Source organism: Mixophyes fleayi, chromosome 5 (assembly GCF_038048845.1).
Source record: "Mixophyes fleayi isolate aMixFle1 chromosome 5, aMixFle1.hap1, whole genome shotgun sequence".
NCBI classification, from domain to species: Eukaryota; Metazoa; Chordata; class Amphibia; order Anura; family Limnodynastidae; genus Mixophyes; species Mixophyes fleayi.
This window is the reverse complement of record NC_134406.1, coordinates 58,877,668-58,898,048: the sequence shown is the minus strand read 5'-3', so window position 1 is coordinate 58,898,048 and position 20,381 is coordinate 58,877,668. Positions and strand designations below refer to the sequence as shown.

Here is a 20,381-nt window from a genome sequence, read left to right as displayed (position 1 = left end):
AAGCTAAATAAAGTTATATTTCCCAAAGAATCAACTACATTTTATTATAAACAAAAATCATCAACAAAGATTGTTTATTCAGTTAAAAAAACAAAAATGTTTAGGCCACCAGACTCTCACCTACCCCTTGATATACAGTGGTTGGACCATGAATTAGGAATTTTTTAGTTTTGTGTAAAATTTTGGTAAAATAATGGCAACATGGATATCAAAACATATTTTTAATGTTGTTAATCAAAAATATACTGTAAATCATTACACTCCATTGCTTTTGATTGGGAAACACACAACAGCCATTCATATTTCATAAAATTAATTTTTTACCTTGGCCCAGTCATCCGCAGTCCAAGTTTTGGCCCATGATAGGTTTTTTCATCATTGCTGGTGTCAGCTTTGGTTACTTGACTGGTCCACAAGCTCTAAATCCAAACTCTGCAAGGTGCCTCCGAATAGTTTTTAAAGAAACGCTAGCTGCTACTTCCTCCCACATCATCACCACACGTTTGGCTTTCAATTTTCAGTTCTCAGTTGCAATTTTTTTAAAGAGTCTGTCCTTTCTGGGTGTAGTTTTACAACTGCTTTTGCAGTTTGAACGCTTTGTTGTCGTTACTGGTTCTCCCAACTTCCTCTTAACTCTTCCTACAATCTGAGGTGAAACTTTAGCAGCGCGTGCAATTCCACGTGCATTCATACCAGAATGTTGAAGCAAAACCTATATTCCGCGCTTCTTTAGTGGACTAATATCTTTAGTATTTTCCATTTTCCTCCCTGTAACAGAAACCTAAGAAATAAATCTTCAAACAGATGTAAAGGGGCCTTAAATTATTATAATAAATATCAGTATTAGTTATGAAACAAGTGCTCGCCAAGTAACTGATTTAGAAATGTCCACAGAAGTTCTCTGAGAACACAGTAACAAACACAAGAAATGGTGAGAATGATTTATCTAGTTTGTGGGCCATCTGATGGAATAATATGTCAACAAACTGATGTTGTATGTTAACATCATAGACCAGTGGTTCCCAAACTTTTGCAGTTCGCGGCACCCTTAAGAGTCTCCATAATTTTTTCAAGGCACCCCTCCAAAATAATTAATCAGTCCTGTTTTATAAGTAGGCAAAAAAACGTAATAAGTATTTGGGTCTGGACAGAAATACTTATTTAGTTGTATGCAAAAATAATACACATAAATCCAAGGGAAAATAATATTTTTATATATATTTTTTTCAATTATATTTCTGTCAAAGAATAATTTACAGCTAACACACTCTGTGCCCCCTGCATCCGTACACTCTGTGCCCCCTCTGCATCCCACCGTGGACAGGAAGAAAAAAAAAAAACGACTTACCAATCCAGTGGGGCCCAGGACCCAGCACCCTCCCTCCTGCCACTTTTCAATGAATATGTCGGGCGTGATGACGTCACCCCCGGCATTCAGTGAGAAGCGAGGAGGATGCTGGGTCCCAGGCGCCGCCGGATTGGTAAGTTGTTTTTTTTTATTTCTTCTTCTTCCTGTCCACGGCACCCCTGTGACAGCGCTGTGGCACCCCTGGGAGCCACAGCACAGTTTGGGAACCTAGGTCATAGACTATACATCAGAATGTATTTACTATATATTCACTTTTTTTTATGTAAAAACCTTAAAAATACACCCCAAAAAATTTTTAAAAAACTAATTCACTCTCCAACCACTGTATGCAGGGCTTTCACCAAACATTTTCCTGGAAGGATTTTCATCTTATTCAGTAAGAACCTATTTTTTGGTTTAAGTTAACCTATGCAAGAATTCTTCTGCACATGCTGCATTAGTCTAATGCAAACTATCATCATCATCATCATCATCATTTATTTATATAGCGCCACTAATTCCGCAGCGCTGTACAGAGAACTCATTCACATCAGTCCCTGCCCCATTGGAGCTTACAGTCTAAATTCCCTAATATATACACACACTCACACAAAGACAGACAGAGAGGGAGACAGACAGACTATTCATATGTCCAATGAAAATTGGAAACTATAGTTACTATATACAAACTAACACATACGTTTAACAGTGCACATTAATATTATATTTTCACATTTTCCACATAAAAAAGATAACGGCCGAAGTAACACACCAGACCATGAACAAGAGAACTACCCATAATCCTTTACGTCTTTCCCCCAATCCGTCCCACATTGACCAGTCGTGTGTGTCGTAATGGCGTAGCGTAATTCACAGAACACACACCGGTAATAGTATCTCCCAAGCTCCATTCACCACACGCCGCCTTACGACGAGCAGACGCCATGACAACAGAGTGCAGGTTACGTTAAGTGGCCTCTGTGGCCGCCCGCAGCTTCCCATTGGTTGTACCCAAGCTACACGGTGACGTAACTGGGCGGGGCGAGCTGTTGGCTAAGGAACGTTCTAGAAGAAGAAAGCGGCTTCCTCCGCTCCATCGCCATTAGCTCTCAGCCCTCGACTGGGAGAGACATAAGAGGCGCCCTCAGTGTATTGAAGGCATTTTGTTTTGGTTGTTTTTAATTTATATTCGGCGTTGCGTGTCTTCAGACAGTCTATCCAGTATGGAGGTAAGACGGCAGACGTCCATGTCAGTTGATGATTGCATGTATGTGCATGATGTGAGTGCATGATGCCGGTGTGATCGGGTAGATGTAGTTATTACTACTCTCACTACAAGTCCTGGCTGCCCTGTGAGGCTGTATGTAGGGATCAGCGAAAGTCACGTTATGTGTGAGTAGCACGAGGGTTGTGGTATTTATCTGTTTATACTGCGGACAAAGCTCAGTGTCTGCAGCTCTTGTAATGGCGGCTCTGCTCCCAGCCGCCATCTTATGCCCATCTCTGTACTGCGGAGAGCCGTGATGGCCGCTGTCTGCCTAGCATGTATATTATGTATTCTGCAGTGTCTAGGCCATAACAGCTCATCATTCTGGTGTACGGGACTGTGTGTCACTTGTTTGTAGAGGTGTCATTATCTCCTTTATAGAAAATGGCAATTTGGTCATTGTCCCAGTAGAAGTCCTGTTATACCAGATTGGGAGGCACTATATAGATTTTTTTTATGTTTTATTTCAGAGGGAAAAGGAACAATTCCGCAAACTGTTCATTGGAGGGCTCAGCTTTGAGACGACAGAAGACAGTCTACGGAAATACTATGAACAATGGGGGAAGCTAACAGATTGTGTGGTAAGTTTATCATTGGCAAAAAAAAAAAAAATCCCCCTACTGAAACCTTGTTATAGATGCGAAGTACAGCTTGGTTTTAACGTGTGTGTGTGTAATATATATATATATATTTATTTAAAGCAATTGGGGGCATATACAATTAGCTTTCCGGTTCGTGGGATCGCGCTGGAATGGCCCGCGAAGTCAATCCAAGGTACCGCAATAACGTGAATTTTCGTTTGCAGCCCATAGGATTGCGTGAGAAAATCCGCGGTAATGGGCGTTACCGCGAACCGGAAAGCTAATTGAATATGCCCCTTGGTGTCTAATTTAACACCAACTGTTTTAATATCTTATAAGATTTCAGACTGGAACTGATGCAAATCGGTAAGTTAGGATTTAATATAATATGAATGGAGTAGCCATTCACAATGGTGGCTGCCTTTCTCTCTGGTAACCCATATTGTCATTGACCGTCAGCTTGAGGTGTGTTCCTATGAATCCCTGAGGCAATGCTTAGGTTTAAAGAGCCTGTCAAGTGTTTGGGATGGCTGTAATTTAGCAGTTGTAAAATCTATTTGTCAGCAGCCTTTTCAACAATGAATGTCAGTGATGTATTATTAACCTTGGATAATACACACTACCTATGATACTCTTATACTTCCACCACCCTAAAAAATCCATCTAGTTCTTGTAGCTTAACAAATGTGACTACAATACTTTTCAAACTTCAAAGCAGTTTTAGCATATTCATGTATGTCTAGCTGACTTTAATTCTGAGGGTCCCCACTATGGCAACTTCAATACACTTATTGTATGGCATAATGTATTCTTTGTGTGACTATTTGCACAGTTCTTTTCCAGATAACCACTGGATCTCAACCAATATGAAATTATCAAGTAGTCTGCTTAAAGTCTTTGCAGACTGGTACAGCATCTATTTAGCTGTAGTATATGGTCCAAATTGACTCATTAGGGTTGCAAGTTGATTACAAACATAGAAATGCGTTTTAGGTTTGGCTTACATTATGTAGGGTAATTACATTTGTCATTGGCATCTAAGGTGTAAGTCACACAGCTCTCAAAATAAACCTCTTGTACCATTTCCTTAAACATGTATTGACTGTGTTCTCTCCAGCACCTATTCCCTAGGTGCTCCACCTGTCTGTTTTTAATTGCTACCTGGCTCTTGGAGCCCAAAAGAGTCCTATTATATTAGACTATACCATTGTTTCTCCTATTAGAACAAGCACTATGTGATCTAACACAATGCTGGCTGCAGTACTCACTGACCACCAGTTCTGGCAGGTGTGGACGATAATCGCCAACTTTTTTCAATATTGCAAAGTTTTACAACTGCCCCAAGAGGCTAGATCTTAATGCCACCCAGTTCTGGTTTTTACTTGGATTGAAGTCTTGTAGTTGGCTGTGAATTAAGCTCATGTAAATAACCTGTATTAACTTTAAAATGTCTTTTTAGGTCATGAGGGACCCTTCAAGCAAAAGATCCAGAGGTTTTGGATTTGTAACTTTTTCTTCAATGGGTGAAGTTGATGCTGCAATGTCAGCCCGTCCACATTCTATTGATGGCAGAGTTGTGGAGCCTAAACGTGCTGTGGCAAGAGAGGTGAATACAATAAAATAAAATAAACCTAGTTTTGATCCAAAAATATTTATTTTCTCTAGATTGACTAAGCCTTTAATTTTTTATTAGGAGTCTGCTAAGCCTGGTGCTCATGTCACTGTTAAAAAACTCTTTGTTGGTGGCATCAAGGAAGATACTGAAGAACATCACCTTCGGGAATATTTTGAAGAATATGGAAAAATTGACAGCATTGAAATTATTACAGATAAACAATCTGGCAAAAAGAGGGGCTTTGGCTTTGTGACATTTGATGATCATGATCCTGTTGATAAAATTGTCTGTAAGTAGCCATCTCAAACAGTGACATGTAGTTTTGACACTGTTTAAACTTGAATGTCCATTTATGCTGTTTTGGTATGGATAGGATGGATAGTTTCATGGTACTGTTTAAGCTTTTTGTTTTTTTTCCCCTCTCCCCTTAGTGCAAAAATATCACACCATAAATGGTCACAATGCAGAAGTAAGAAAAGCATTATCAAGACAAGAAATGCATGAAGTACAGAATACAAGGAGTAGCAGAGGTGGTATGTATCCTACACATAACTATCTATTTTGTATCCAAATGTTTGGGCCGTCTTCTTATTGCACTCTATTTCACAGGCAATTTTGGCTTTGCTGATTCACGTGGTGGTGGTGGTGGTGGTGGAAATTTTGGTCCCGGACCTGGAAGCAATTTCAGGGGAGGTTCTGGTATGTGAAGTCGTTTTTTTGTTTTTTGTTTTTTTTAATAGCTTTGAGGGACCATATTTTTACAGGGATGTGTGTATGGTACATGAGTAATTATCTTCACTAAAGTGTAGATGAACTGCTAAAAAATGAATACCCCTCCCCTTTAACATTCTAATAGCACCTGAAATGGGGCAAATCAGTTGGAGCATTCCTTCCCTCCCTAGAAGATGAACGCGCTTGTGTGTGTATATATTTGATTTCACTCAGGGCTTGTTCACACCCATCCACTTTTTTTTTTTTTTTTTTTTTTTTAAGCTGCAAACAAACTAGAGAGGAGGTTGTGCTATGTGCCCATAAGAAACTTCACATGAGACTGCATGTCATCATGAGTATTCTCCCCAGAGAATTTTACCAGCCTGGTGGCATTAAGAAGTAGGCGGTTGTAATACTTTGCAGTAATATTGAAAAACCGTTGGCGGTTATTGCCCCCACTTGTCAGACCTGATCAGACTAGTGGTCTAATCACTGTTTGCTATAGTGCCTGTTCTAATAGGAGAAACAATGATTTATACTATTATAATAGGACTCTGTTGGGCTCCAAGAGCTGGCTGGCAAGTAAAATCAATCGGGTGGAGCACCTGGGAAATAAGTGCTGGGGAGGACACTGATTAGACACATTGTACTTCTACAAATTGTGTAAAGTACATTTTCATATGCATTTTTCACTAAAGGAGCAGCATATTGAGGGGGGAGGGTGAATTTAAGCAAGTTAGTGGCCATTGCTCAAATTTATACTGATTCAGTGTTATAAGTAATGGACATGCCCATCAGTGCTTACATAATCATGATTTTTTATTTTTACCAGATGGCTATGGTGGTGGACGCGGTTATGGGGACGGATACAATGGATATGGTGGCGGTCAAGGAGGTGAGATTACGAATGTATTAAATAACTCCAGACGATATTAACCTAAAGAATGTGGTCCTAAACTCTATTTTCACTCAACGAAAGTATATGTACATGGTTGATACAAAGAGGGAAGCGCTAGTATGCTTAAAACAGTTGAGTAACTTGTTTATGAAATGGATGATACAGCAATATCTGATAAAGGGAGACATGAATGAAAACTTGTAAAGTGCAAACACCATTGTAGCTCCTGTCAGTGTAGAAAACACAGGTAACTATGCTGTTTCTCTTGTTTTATTTTCACTGCTTTTGCTCCTGCAGGTGGTAACTTCGGAGGCGGACCAGGTTATGGTGGTGGTGGTGGCGGCGGCGGTGGACGAGGTGGATATGGCGGTGGACCTGGCTATGGCAATCAGGGTGGTGGATATGGTGGTGGAGGAGCAGGATATGACAACTATGGTGGAGGTAGTCTTTTGTTTTTCTAGCTTACAAAGCATACAATACTTTTAGTTTTTGTGTTTTTTTTAAAATCTACTCTTTATTACTTTAGGAAACTATGGTGGTGGCGGCGGCGGAAACTACAATGAATTTGGAAACTACAACCAACAGTCTTCAAGTTACGGCCCAATGAAGAGTGGTGGAAACTTTGGTGGTAGCAGGAGCATGGGAGGACCATATGGTGGAGGTAAAGAGAACTGATCTTGTGGTCACCCAAAATAAATAGCTAAATGTGCACAAATCAATTTGCCAGTATCTGTTAACATCCGACTGCAAATGATTTAACAAAAAAGCTTATATTTAGGCAGTTATGTCTGGGGTAGAAGTTATAGATGTGAGTACACGTCCAGTAAAGCGCTACTTGTAATTTTCAAATTACTTTAATCTGTGACGTTGTATGTTTAGCATTATAAATGCTTTTCATCATCTTGTAGGAAACTATGGTCCAGGAAGTGGTAGTGGAGGCAGTAGTAGTGGATATGGAGGGAGAAATCGTTATTAAATTCCTGACGCTCCCCCTGGGTAAGTTTGTAAACGTACTCTTTGGTGGCTTGTTTTAGGCCTCGGGCAGATGGGACTCTTTAGTCTATCTCTGCGTGTTTGTTTTTTGTGTGTGAAACAAAGTTCTTAAAATAAAAGCTCCATAAGCCCCATGGTGTAAGGCACACAATCTTTTCTCTTGTGCCTTACTGCTGTACATTTTTTTTTTTTTTTAATTTGGCCCTTGCGTCGATCTTGGTTACTTGTTACATTTTTTTAATTTATGTCCATGTGCACAAGGCCTAAGTTTCTTATGTTGAGCACATGTTTAGCTACAGGTTAAGCTTATCAGGATAGTATTGTCTTTAAACTGGGTAGCTGGATAATATCATAACCTATTCTTTTTACTCTTTACTTCTGTTGAAACAGGCTTCACTGTATAAATAGGAGAGGATGAGAGCCCAGAGGTAACAGCTGCAGGTTATCGAGATTACAAAGTTTAAGGAGACATTATCTCAGTCATGCATAGAACATGCAGTGATATGACAGAAGACACCAGAGCAGATGCAGAGAGCCATTTTGTGAATGGAGTGGAATATATTTAAGTACATTACCTTACAATGGAGGAAGGACTGTAAAGATATGCCTTTGAGACAGTTTCATAGGTTTTTAATTGTTTATTTGTAGTGGTCTTTGTACAGAGTACAACAGCATTTCTTTTTGATAATGTTGACTTTTTAAGTTACAAGTAACGTGAAACTTTTTTTAAGACTTCTGAACAGTTCAAGCAACTAGCCAGGATCATGGTGTAATATGAGACTTTTTATTTTCCTTTTAAATCTCAGTGTGTGTATAGTTAAGCTGTTGTACACTTTCATTTAATAAAATAATTCGAAAGGAAATGCTTGTCTCTTTCTAGATTTTTGAATTTGTCTTCTAACAAGGAAAAGAGTAGCAATGAGTATTATGTTAAGTGTCTGTGTGTTTTGCCAGTTATAAGGAGAAAAGTACATAGGGGTATCACTGCAAAGAGAAACTCCTGTTTAGATCTTTTAGATGCAGCTGCTTCTTCCATGGCAAGTAAAGGATATTCCCAGCGAGGTACTCTACCCAGAGACACAGGTCTAGTACAAGAACCCTTGAGAGCGGCTTCTAAGCTCAGTCATTTAACACTGAGCTAACATTCTGGATAAAGGTTTTTGCTACACTAGATTAAGGATGTCAACGAAGGCTGAGGGGGTAGAGAAAAGTAGTGCTAAGCTTCATTTAAGCCTCTAGGTAAGATCTTATTCATTCTTTTTTTTTTTTTAAACAGTTGCTTACAAGTGTACAGTGTAGTTAATAATTTAGCTTCTAAACTTAATTTTGCATTTTTCAACAATCTTTGTATATCTGTGCAATATTGAATTCTGTAAAATTCTTAGTATGGTTTTTCTCTTGCTGGAATTTTAGCAATGGTTTGAAAATGGACAAGCAGTCTGACAGACTGAGCTTCCTTTCGACAAATGAAACCAAGTGCATACTTATCCAAGTGGTCCAAATTACTCGGGTCCTTACAGGATGTTACAGGTAACTTCAAAGTTTAACATGGTTTTGTTTTGCAACCAGTGCTAAGTCTTTAGAGGAGGGCTTCTCTCCTCCCTAGCTCACAAATAACTGGCACATTTTAATTGAGTTTGTCATATAATCATTAGAGTTGAGCATGCAAGGGCCCTTATTTACCTGGGGGTTACATTTATTGGCAAAGACAAATGTTGTACTAGTTTCATTTTAAAATGTGAGGACAGTTTCAGAGTTGGGAGGCAGCCTCTTTGGATTGCTAATATACAGCTGTCCAGTATTTGTGTGTGATGCCCAACATATCTAAATGGCTTAAGAATAGAACCTGCTTCCCCACCCCAACCCCTGCCCCCTCAAGTAAGCTGATGCATCTATATTTTACACTGCTAGAATGCTGCAGGTTATTGCCGGTTTCCTTCAGACAAAAAACAGTTAGTGTGTATGGACTGAATGGTCATTAGTGATGTCACTCTTGTACAAGCAGGAACAACCTTTTCATTTGACTTATGGCGCACTCTGTTTTAGACTGTATCATATCTGTAATACAATATTCAGTGACTACAAAGGATTCCACTGCAGCTGTTTTTAGTATTGCCACTGTCTGTATAGTTTAACCTTGGTATACTTGAAGTGTAAAATAAAGAGCCAAAGTGACAGCGTTTTAACTTCTGTAACTTTATATCCAACTCGCCAATTACTTGTGTTTGGTACTATTAGTCATCCTCCCTATAAAAAAATAATGCAATGATTTAACGATGATCTTTGTCTGACAGGTCGTTCTGGAGCAGGTAACGTTGCATAAGAAGGCTTCAATGCAGTATTAAGAATTTACTGGAGCTGTTTTGTTCCAAAGGCTTCAAGAGTCAGTTACATGAAAATAACTGAAGATAAAGTGCCAATTCTCAAAGAATGTTTTTAGAAATTTATATTTTTTGTGACAATTTTCAGGCTGGTTCTGTGAATTTAATACTTTATTTAATAAAGCTTATTTAATTATGAATTGTTTAAATGGTTCACTTATTTACTTGTATGCCAGTCATTACTATTGAACTAGGGTAATTCACGGTGTGTAGGGCTGTGCCCAGGTATGGGTGAATTCAGGGTACTTATAAAATGAAGTAAGCTGTGTGGGTCCGTTTTGGTCCTCCATATGAACAGTCTCCACAGAATCAGTGATCCCTATTAATGTATATTCTGTGATCAAGGTAATGTAGAGTTTTCTAGGGACTTGATCATATAAGTCTTCTCAGCTTGGTGCAAATATAAAAATTGCTGTTCACATGGGCAATGGTGTCAGCAATAATTTCCCGTTTTGGTCTGATTCTCTATTTACATTGCTGAGCACTGTAACGGCACAAGTCAAAGCAGATATGCGAAGGGATTAAAGAATTTGGGGAAGCACAATGCCATGAATGTTGTACTCCCCAGGAGTTTGTACTTCTTGTCTGCACATAGTATGTTAGGGCACCACACATTTGAAGCCACATGGATGAATTTTAATTGTGCTGGGCTGTGGCAAATGGTGACCAGAACAATAGTTTGGAATACTGCACCCAGCAGCTGGATTTGCTTCAAACTCCTAGTCCACTGTTCATGGAATCTTTTGGTCTGCATAGAGCTGGGAGGGCAAAGATGTCATTTCATTCTGCTCCAGGTTGGGGTAAAATGGAGAACTCCCCAGGTGGCCTCCTTTTTGATAAAGGAATTATAAGCAGAATATTGTAACCCCAAATCCTACTAGAGAACTGCTTAATGTTGCTGTCCAATATTAAATGATGTGAATATTCTGCAGGATGTTTTGAACATTTCCTTAATTTCTAAGCTTCCATTGAAACTTTCCTTTTCCTACTACATGGCAGCTCAGTTTGACTCCCTAAGCAGCTGTGTAGACAGGAAATAAACGCACCTGGAGGGTATATAAGGTGATTCCTCCATATCAGTGTTTTTGTATCTCCCCCTTTTGCATCTGAGTAAGGAGTGTAGCTAGCTGTTTGTTATATTATGTGCAAGGGCTTGCCTTCTACAGGTCTGGCTTTCTCCTGGGACGCTTCCTGCTACAATTCAGTAACAGCCGTGGGGCCTGTGCAGAGGCTAAAGGATTGACAATATTGCCACTTGGAATCTCCTGTTTAGGTGGGTATTCTGTGAAGACATCATGTTGTGGCTGATCTAGCCACTGCTATCAAAGGGAAACTGGTCACAGGTGCAGTGAGTTGCTAGAATCTCTGTGCAGAGGCAATTAGATGCACAAATATGTCACTGCTGAGGCAGTACTAAAGCAGCTGCTTCCCACAAATGAAAGCTCAAGTTCCAACTACATGTGATTTCTGAGCTACAATCCTCCAGCATATATATTTCAACTTTGAATACCTGCACTGGTGGACCAGGAGCCTACCCCAACATAATGGTTATTTAATTGCAAAACATTGTGAAGTTTGTATCTATATATCTACATTGTTCAATATAATAAAAGCTATTTACAGACAGCACTTACAATTTCTGTGCACTCAATTGGGACACATTCACAAATATTCAACAGTAAAGTGTCTTCAACATAATTAATTCAAATTTTGTGCATTAAAAAAAAATATGTACTCTACGGGGCATATTCAATTGAAAATCCCACGCTCCAAAAATATTACCGGTAATATCTCGCTGGATTTCAGCTCGCAGCTCCCTGAGCTGCGATCTGAAATCCAGCGAGTAAATTACCGTATTAACGGTTTTTCCATGCAGGGTAACCGTAATAACGGTAATGTGTTTGTCGCGCGGGATTTTCGGCGATCCCACCGTCAATTGAATATGCCATGTCCATTTAGCACTCGTGAGTATTTTTGTGTCGTGTATACTCTTATTTTTATTTTTGGGTGCCAGAGCGTCCAGCTGCTGCCACCTATTCATGACATCATTCCTGACTCCTTCGCAAGAGTTTCTGCTTTTCCTGGACTCTTGCTAGGGAAGTCCACCATCAAATGATGAAACTTTTGATGCAATGGTGACTAACCCTTGCATCAAAAGAATTTGATGGAAAAAGTATTCATATGATGTGCAATACCCCTGCAGCATGGCCAGCTGGCAATGGGGCAGGCCGCGTTGTAACTCACTGAAAAAGGCGAAGCAGGCCAGAATAGGAAACTCTGTCCCTGCTATCAGTGACTGCTGCATAGACCGTGTTCGTTTAGGTAGTTGACTGAGTGGGACTGACCGATCTGTGTGTGATGCTGTATCTGGATGTTGCTGCAGGGGTAAAGGCTATTCTCTGATTCGCTCTGAGAAGATGAAAGCCAATTAGCAATGTGTTCTGTTGCCTAGAGTGGGTAGGGACTGAGCCAATCTTGTCTGAGGCAGAGAGCAGCACCTGGAAAAGAGCTGGATGTCCATAGCTAATTCTTACTGCTGTGTACTCCATGATTTTAGAATTATATACATGACGGGCACAGAATGTTGACGTGCTGAAAATTTCTCAGTGATGTAGAAATTACAGAAGCTTTTGAGAATACTAGTTTCTGTTATTGAAGACATTGAAATAGCAGATAAATTGGATTTTGATTAAGATGGCCATACCAGCATCTAAAAACAGATGTCTCAATTTTAAATGTACCAAAAATCCAACTCCATGATTACAGAATTTGGAGTGATTAGTGATACTATGATAAGACTGTGACGGATTAGAACAGTGATGGCTAACCTGTGACACTCCAGGTGTTGTGAAACTACAAGCCCCAGCATGCTTTGCCAGCTATCTGCTAGTTATTTACTGGCAAAGCATGCTGGGACTTGTAGTTTTACAACACCTGGAGTGTCACAGGTTAGCCATCACTGGATTAGAAGATAAAAACCACAAGCGGTTTCTTGTTAACCTTATTATCTCTATACCTATCATTATAAGTCTCAGCAAAAGGAATTTTTGTTGTTGGTATCATTAGATGAAACAGAGTTAGATTCTGACGCTAAGCTCGTCAACTAAAACTTTAGCGAAATGTGGTAGAGGATTAATTTTGGGGGCCAAATCAACAGACAATATGACAATTCTATGGTGGGCAGATAATATTATTTATATGATCGCTACAGATGCAGGAATAGAATCACAACAGTTTACTTCCAGATGGAACAGAAAATAAAAGGAGTTTGCCCAAGTAACAAAATTTATGGCCCGAGTAAGTATTTGCGATAGGGATAGGATAATTATTCTGTACCCTCATTCAATAAAACATCAGAAATTTTACCATAGGGTTGCCTTCCATTTTCTTAATGCTTCCATATTCTAGTAAAAATAGTGAGAAATCAAACATGAGTTTACTAGAATTCAAAGCGGGACTTACAAAAATAATTAAAATCAGAGAAAACAACAAAAAAAAGGGAAGAACTTCTAACTAATGTGCACCACCACCAAAAAAGGCAAAACGTTGGCAGAAGGTTGTACCAGAAATAAGATTGAATGGTGTTGGACATTATCCATAAAAAAAATGAATCTTAAAAATCCTCCACAATGCCACGGCAAAAACTACCAGACGCACTTGCTACATTTGCAAAAAATGCAAAGATCCAGTGTCTCCAGAATGTATGGTATCATTTCATACTTAACCACCAAAGACCATTTACATTTGTACATTTTAGGGGTAATCTTTACTGTGCACAACAGTTTCCATTCCGTAGATTAAGTTTTACATGAGGTCAGTTTTTGGGTTGGTCGTTGAGTCGTTTCCTGCGCTCTGAATGCATTCCCTTTTGCATGCCTCTGTTACACTCTGATCAATGTACGAAAACGCTTTACACTCACAAAATTTCCACATGTAATAGACATTTGGCCAAAGTGAAAAATGAGGGTAACCAAGCAGTATTTTGGGAGAAAAATTGTTTATTTTATTGAAAGATTGTTCTAAAGTGGTAAGATTTTGAACTTCATGATTACACGTTTGCAGTGTGTTAGTGATTTTTTTCGGTCTACAACCTAAGTTTGCAGAGGTCTCTACCGAGAACGGAGTTGGCATGCATAGTGAAGTGAAAAAACTGGGTGTTTTAGGCGCTCAAGGTACATATGCACTTCATGAATGACCTCTAGCATCACATGAAAAGTTTTAGATAAAATAAATTATAGAGCTATAACGATATCTACAACTTGGGGGTCATTTATGAATGAAGAGCATGGTGGAAACCATGGTAAAGCCTACTTTGTTTTGTTTTTGTTATTTCTTCTCCCCTTCGTACTATCATTTTTTTTATTTTTTTTAGGATGACAAGCACAAAGGTAATCTGCCTGATTGACACCATGCTTCTGGAAGGAGACAAATATCCTTCTCGCCATCTCTGTTTTAAAGAAGTGAGATAAAGGTCTAAATCCCTCATTAAATACGATCTGAGCTGGTAATCTGATTATAAAACCACACTGACCAAAACTGACCAGGTCTGACTTGGTAGCCTGTTTAGGGTCAGGACCATGTTTATATACGAGGGCTACTTTTTGGTACAGAAGGGGGAGGGATATAGCACCTAAGGGCTATTTCAAAGTTTGCCTAAAACGAAACAAATTGATGTTCCAATCTAGTGGGGACTACTGTGTCTACTAGACCAGTCTGTGTTTATTTGTAAGCTTTTTTGTGGCACACAAAATGAACATGGAGCAAAGTCCATATTACTATAAAGTCTATATTACTCTCTTTGGGCCTCATTTATGAAGTGCAAAACCTTTGTCTTTGGACATCCCACATTCAAGTGCAGCTACATTTTCTCCACCAGTGCAAGGAGATAGATGGAAGTGTTTGCATCAGTTAATGGGAGGAGTTGGGTGGAGTGAGTGCATAACACTATGCACTAGATGTACCAGTGTGCCTAGTTTTGAACAGCAAAGCAAAAGCAAGATTTGAATTTGAGGAATTAAATTATTAAAATTAGATAAAGGTAGAGAGAGAGGGTGCAGTTTAGGTGCATTCCTTGTCCACATGACAATTTCCATTCCACAAAAGGGCTTACTGTTTAGCAATTTCTAAGTTGGCAGAAATTGTATCATCCTGCTTTTAATGGAATGGATCGTGCACTTTCAAATTTCATTTCAACACATTTACATGCTAAAATGCACATTTTGCCCAATGTAAAGCAAGAATTAGAGAATCCAACATGGTTAGTCTGGTTTGGAGCTACCCACAATGGAGGCATGGAGTATAAAATGGAATAGGTGTTCACCAGTGATGCTCGCAAGGAGGTATGGCCTTCGTTGATAGCGCCATGCAGGTTGCAACGCCACATGTAGGCACCAGATGTGACCAGCAGGTAGGTATTAATGTTGGCAGAAATTCAGGCATGAAGAGACTGGCAGAGATCAGTTGGAATTCCCAGGTAAGTAAAGGGATAAAGCTGGAGCTGGAAAAAGCTCAAACACCAGGAGCCAAAAAGTGTTGTAGCAAGCTAAATTCAGACTGAAAAACTGGCACCTAACATGGGAGCATGACCGTCCGCTGCATCAACCACGCTCTTCTGGAACGTAGCCTTTCCAGTGTACCAAAAATTAAACTTTCTCTCAAGCTTAGAATCAAGAATTTGATTGACCTCAAACTCACTATCATGTTGAGATTTGATTACTGGTTGTGGCCTCGATATAGTGGAAAAATAATTAATGACAAGAGGCCTAAGAAGGGTTACATGAAAGACATTGGGAATACGTATAACCTTGGCCTGAAGGCCACTTGGTTGATCATTTGTAGAATATATCTCCAATAGATTTCATGCTAGGTACCTGTAGTTGTAAGTTTAGAGTTGACAGCCCCACTCTATCACCTGCTGGAAGTTAAGATTTTCATTCATTCTAGCCCAAATATTTATAAAAACCTGAAGTAGAGTGCACATCTGGAAATTTAGAAGAGGGCAGATACAAAATTTTAGTTAGAAGAGAATGAACTCCATTGACAATGAAGAAGATGAGGTCTCGAAAAAATGATTTTCATAAAGTAGGAGATTCATCCAGTTGTCTTGGTTAGTATATGTTTTAGATTTATCCGTTCTGTTTGTCCACTGGACTGAGAGTGGTGAGCTATGGTAAAATGAAGATGGACGTTCAGGATCTCCAGAATTTAGAAACTAATTGAACAATTTCCTGGGGACATGAATGTAATCAGAAAGTTTCTTTAATGAAAAGGGTGGCCAGAGTAGGGGTTTATGGAAGGCCAAACGGAATAAAGTGGATCATCTTGGAGAAGTAATCTACCACCCACCAGACAGTGTTGCATTTCTTACTATGTGGAAGATCAGTGAAGTCCATTGTGATGTGAGTCCATATTCTCTCAATGATGGGTAATGGATTCAAAGGACTAATAAGTCCTTGTTGGGGAATTTTATGTTGAGCATGCAGTAATGAACTCCCTCACATCCTGATGGAGGGAAGACCACCAGTAGGCCCGATAGATGAGCTCCATAATCGTTTGGACACCCGCAAGTCCAGCAAAATAAGAGAAAAGAGCCTACTGGAATAACTTCTTCCGCTACCTAGGAGAGACACTGGTTTCCCCCTATGGACTGGAAACAGATAAAACATTTGTTTTTGCAAACAGACCTTTCAGGTCTGGTACGGGTCAATTTTCCATAATGCCTGAATCTTCAGCAGCCTTTATTGAATGAGATAATACATCTGCTTTCTGATTCTTATTCCCAGGCCTCAAGGTTATATGTAAATCGAAGCATTCGAAGAGTAAATAAAAAAACATCTGGCCTGACAAGCATTCAGACAGTGGGCATGCTGTAGATTCAGCTTTAATGGTCAGTGTATAACATTACTGGAAATCAGGAAACCTCAAATAGATATCTCCATTCTTCTAGGTCAAGCTTCATGGCCAGGAGTTCTTTATCACCTATGGTGTAGTTCCTCATGGTTGGGAGAAATTTTTAGGAAACTAGATTACATGAATGAAGTTTCCTTGTAGAAGACTGCTGGGAAAGAATATCCCCTACACATATGGAGGAAGAATCAACTTCGAGAAAGAACAGTAATGACATATCAGGCTGCTTGAGAACAGATGCAGTGAAGAAAGCGCGTTTCAAAGAAAGGAAAACCTCAGAAGCCCAAGTTGACCATTCTTTGATGTTGGCATTTTACCAGATTAGAGTGGTACCAGAGGCCATCAAAGTAAAATATTCTCAGATGAATTGTCAGTAATAGTTGACAAAACCAAGGAAGCACTGGATAGCCTTGAGTATTTTCAATGTGGACCAGTTCATGTGCAGCATTGAAACGGCTTTATGTTTTATTTTATGCCTGGTTTTAACAACCACCACTTTTTCCGAGTGAAAATAATATACACATGTGGAGTACACAATTGCTAATTTAAAACATATTTATTTATTTATTTTTATCACAAAGCACCCTAAAATCTGAAAAATTGAAGTTGGACCTAACTAAGCTCTCTCATATATTTCTTAACTTCTCTCTAATTTTTTTTTTTTTTACCTTCAAATTTTTTTTTTATTTTACAATTATTATTTTTTAAGGGGTACAGAAAAGAAAGGGAAGGGTAAGGACAATAAAACAAAATAGGGAAGGGGGTACATAGTGGGTAAGGAACACAACACCATGTCATAAAATACTTTTGGCATAAAGAGGCACTGCAAAACTATTTCAGTATAACTTCTTTCTAATTTTTAAACCTATTACTGGTAATTGAACAATTTTATATATATTTTTTTTTAATACCTTTATAAAGTACCATCACACATTGTACACAAAGTAAGGACCAACATCGGCAAGAGTAGGTGACACTGTATAGAACTGGCAGGGGTCTGTGTCACAGCCCGAGCTAATACACAGAAGTACGTGTAGAAAAAGAACAAAAAAAACAAACAAAAAAAACCAAGCAGAATACACAGACACTTAGCTGGGCCGAAATGTGCAAGAGCAATAATACAATACCACTAATTGATGTAAAGGAGTGTGAGGTCCATTTTTTTTATAATGCAAGGAGGGTAGGGGGGAAGTAGGATGGGTGGGGAGTGGTTAAGAGGATGGACAGAGACTTTACATGGGACTCCCAGCGCCAATGATCCTTTATTAAAGGGGACCGAAAGCAACACTGAACATCAAACATAACTTGTTATAAGAAGAGGGATGAAATATCCTGAGAATGAGCATTGGTATCGTGTGACCTGGAGGAACTATTTTATATAAACCAATCGCACCAGATTTGGGAGAATTTATGAGATTTATTGTTCAAATATGCCGAATTTTTTTCCATTGATGCCAAGAACCAAATTTTATTTAGGAGGCGTTGTCTGGAGGTGGGATTTGTTCTTTTCCAATTATTGGCCACCAGGCATCTGGTTATATTAAGGATTTGTATGGACAGCTTCTCTGCGTACTTGCCAAGAGCCTCTAATGGAGAGCCAAGAAGAAAGCACCAGGGATATTTAGAGATTTAAACCTGTGTGTGAACTGAGAATTTTGTATATTTTTTTTTACATAAACTATAACCCTTACTAATTAATATTCTTAAAACTTCTGAATATAGTACCAGGAAATTCCATGTAAAAAATGTATTAAAATAATTTAATTTAGTGAATAAAGTAAAGAATTTATGTGAAATAGATTTAAACAGTGGAAAGAACAAGCAATCTTTCCCCCATAGGTCTTAATGCATTACTAGTTGTAGGTATGATATTTGCTATTAAAATAATCTTAATCCAGGGTTAAGCGTTATCTAGGAGTATGTTTCAGTCAGTAATTATTATCTACTGTGGAGCAGATATTCCATCCTGGTTATTGAAAGATGCTAGATGATGATGATGATGTTATGATGTTTGTAAACACAATGAGATGCCATTAAGCATTTACATAAGTTTGTCACAGACGTATGTTTAAAAAATACAGATAAAGCACATTTGTAAAGTTATCAGAAGCATATACATAAACACAAAGTGGTTTACATGCATCTTTACTTGCATGCATAGCCTTAGTCTACTGAAGCTCATATTTTTTTGAGGACAGGTAATGGATTTCTTTCACTAGCATTTTGAAACATCATTTTAGCCTATACTCATTATACATAGGATAACATATGGAAAAACCACTTTTTCACCATTTCCCAAATTTCAGATTTAATGGAACTAGGTTTATATTAGTATAGTGATATAGCAAATAACTTTACTCAAGGTCTAAATTAGGTATAGGGCCCAGGAAAATATACTAATTTTCATTTTTCCATTGATGTCATACATCAACAGTGGGTTGGTGTGGGCACACTTTTCAAGTAGTAGTAAGGCGTGATAAGGATGCCTAAAACACACTGCAACTTGACACACACTAAAATGGCCAATTAGACCATTTTAGACTTAACTGCCCACAAATTGCAGTTTTGTTTATGCCCAAAGAGTCTGTCAATCCCTATTAATGGCTAATGGGGGGGAGAGGCTATGGTCCAAGGTTATTATGTATGGTAGATGCGGCCATCATCCAACCATGGTGTCCTGGTCTTATCGTTTGGATTTCCAGGTTCACTAAACACAAGATGCGGCCGGTTGTTCATTGGACACCTTAAATCTGGTAGTTGGCAGACAAAAATTGGAGGATGGTGGATCCAATATGATATTACCAATCCTAGCAGTGGTCAGCAGTTGCCTGCAGTACCTGAATGATGATCACTATGGATCGCTGCTGTTTACATCTCTGTTCCACTTCCTTATACACAATGGGTTCATCTGTGTTGTTGATCTGCTGTTAGGTCTCGCTGTGTATAATGAACTTGTGTCTGAACTCCCACAATTTGGAAGTTTGCGTTAAACAATGTCTTTGAACAAATAAATCCTGGCAATGTAACATATGTGGTAGTCAACACATCTACGCGTTTCACCCAATAGGGCTTCTTCAGGGATATAAGATATAGTAATAGGTGTCGCCTCTGCTCCCAGGCTTTTCACATAGGGACAGCCATTGTTTAACAGGTGTAGCAAAAAGCAAGTATTTAGATTTCCTTCCCTTCATCCGAAGGAGTCTGTAATTAATCAATTATATAATCCTGCATAATTCTTACACAAAGTATCTTAGTTCAAAATTTTATTTATTTACCTAAACTAATAAAAAATCTTATCATTCATTAACTTCTGTAGTACTTCATAATTAAAATGATCCTACTAAAGAATTAATGGTGTCAGTTAAGATGGTAAAGCAAATATTCACATAAACCATGTCAGTAAGCTTGTAATATAAGACACTGCATGTGTTAAAAGTAGTGGATTGTACATACTGTCTACTTGTCGAACTTCCGGTGATGTCACATCTGGTTTGGTCCCACGTGGTGTTCCACAGGGAGACTATCTTCAGCATCCATTGATGGACCAGATAAGTGATATTACCTTCATTTTATTGTAATGGTTTTTAACCATTGATGTAATAAACATTTTTTTAGACTATAACACATGTGGCTTGTTGTGGCTTAGTATTGTTTCTCCTCAGGTTCATTCTCCCTTCTACA

The 20,381-nt window shown here is 38.8% G+C and overlaps 1 protein-coding gene and 1 long non-coding RNA gene across 4 annotated transcripts; one reads left to right on the top strand and one right to left on the bottom strand.

Annotated features, from left to right (window-relative positions):
• Window positions 1-206: 206 nt before the first annotated feature.
• Window positions 207-2,425, bottom strand: LOC142158359 (uncharacterized). Its single transcript, XR_012692757.1, has 2 exons — window positions 2,121-2,425; window positions 207-768 (listed from the first exon to the last, which is right to left on the bottom strand). It is a non-coding gene; the product is annotated as an uncharacterized LOC142158359 (long non-coding RNA).
• Window positions 2,426-2,431: 6 nt separating this feature from the next.
• On the top strand, window positions 2,432-9,934 carry HNRNPA2B1 (heterogeneous nuclear ribonucleoprotein A2/B1). Of its 3 annotated transcripts, none has more exons than XM_075212254.1 (13): window positions 2,433-2,577; window positions 3,086-3,196; window positions 4,656-4,802; window positions 4,890-5,100; window positions 5,243-5,344; window positions 5,421-5,510; window positions 6,355-6,417; window positions 6,718-6,861; window positions 6,947-7,081; window positions 7,329-7,416; window positions 7,804-8,652; window positions 8,827-8,943; window positions 9,708-9,934. In XM_075212254.1, exons 1-10 carry the CDS (start codon window positions 2,572-2,574, stop codon window positions 7,394-7,396), a joined length of 1,077 nt encoding a protein of 358 aa, XP_075068355.1. In that variant the 5' UTR covers window positions 2,433-2,571; the 3' UTR covers window positions 7,397-7,416; window positions 7,804-8,652; window positions 8,827-8,943; window positions 9,708-9,934. The 3 variants fall into 3 exon arrangements, with proteins under 3 accessions (XP_075068354.1, XP_075068355.1, XP_075068353.1); XM_075212252.1 differs by having other exon boundaries at window positions 6,718-6,864; XM_075212253.1 differs by lacking the exon at window positions 7,804-8,652 and having other exon boundaries at window positions 2,432-2,577; window positions 6,718-6,864.
• Window positions 9,935-20,381: the final 10,447 nt, after the last annotated feature.

Excerpts from the sequence above, each read along its gene's own strand:
- HNRNPA2B1 (XM_075212253.1), top strand. Across the intron at positions 4,803-4,889 it reads AACGTGCTGTGGCAAGAGAG|GAGTCTGCTAAGCCTGGTGC; the intron begins GTGAATACAATA and ends ATTTTTTATTAG. Across the intron at positions 7,082-7,328 it reads GGGAGGACCATATGGTGGAG|GAAACTATGGTCCAGGAAGT; the intron begins GTAAAGAGAACT and ends ATCATCTTGTAG.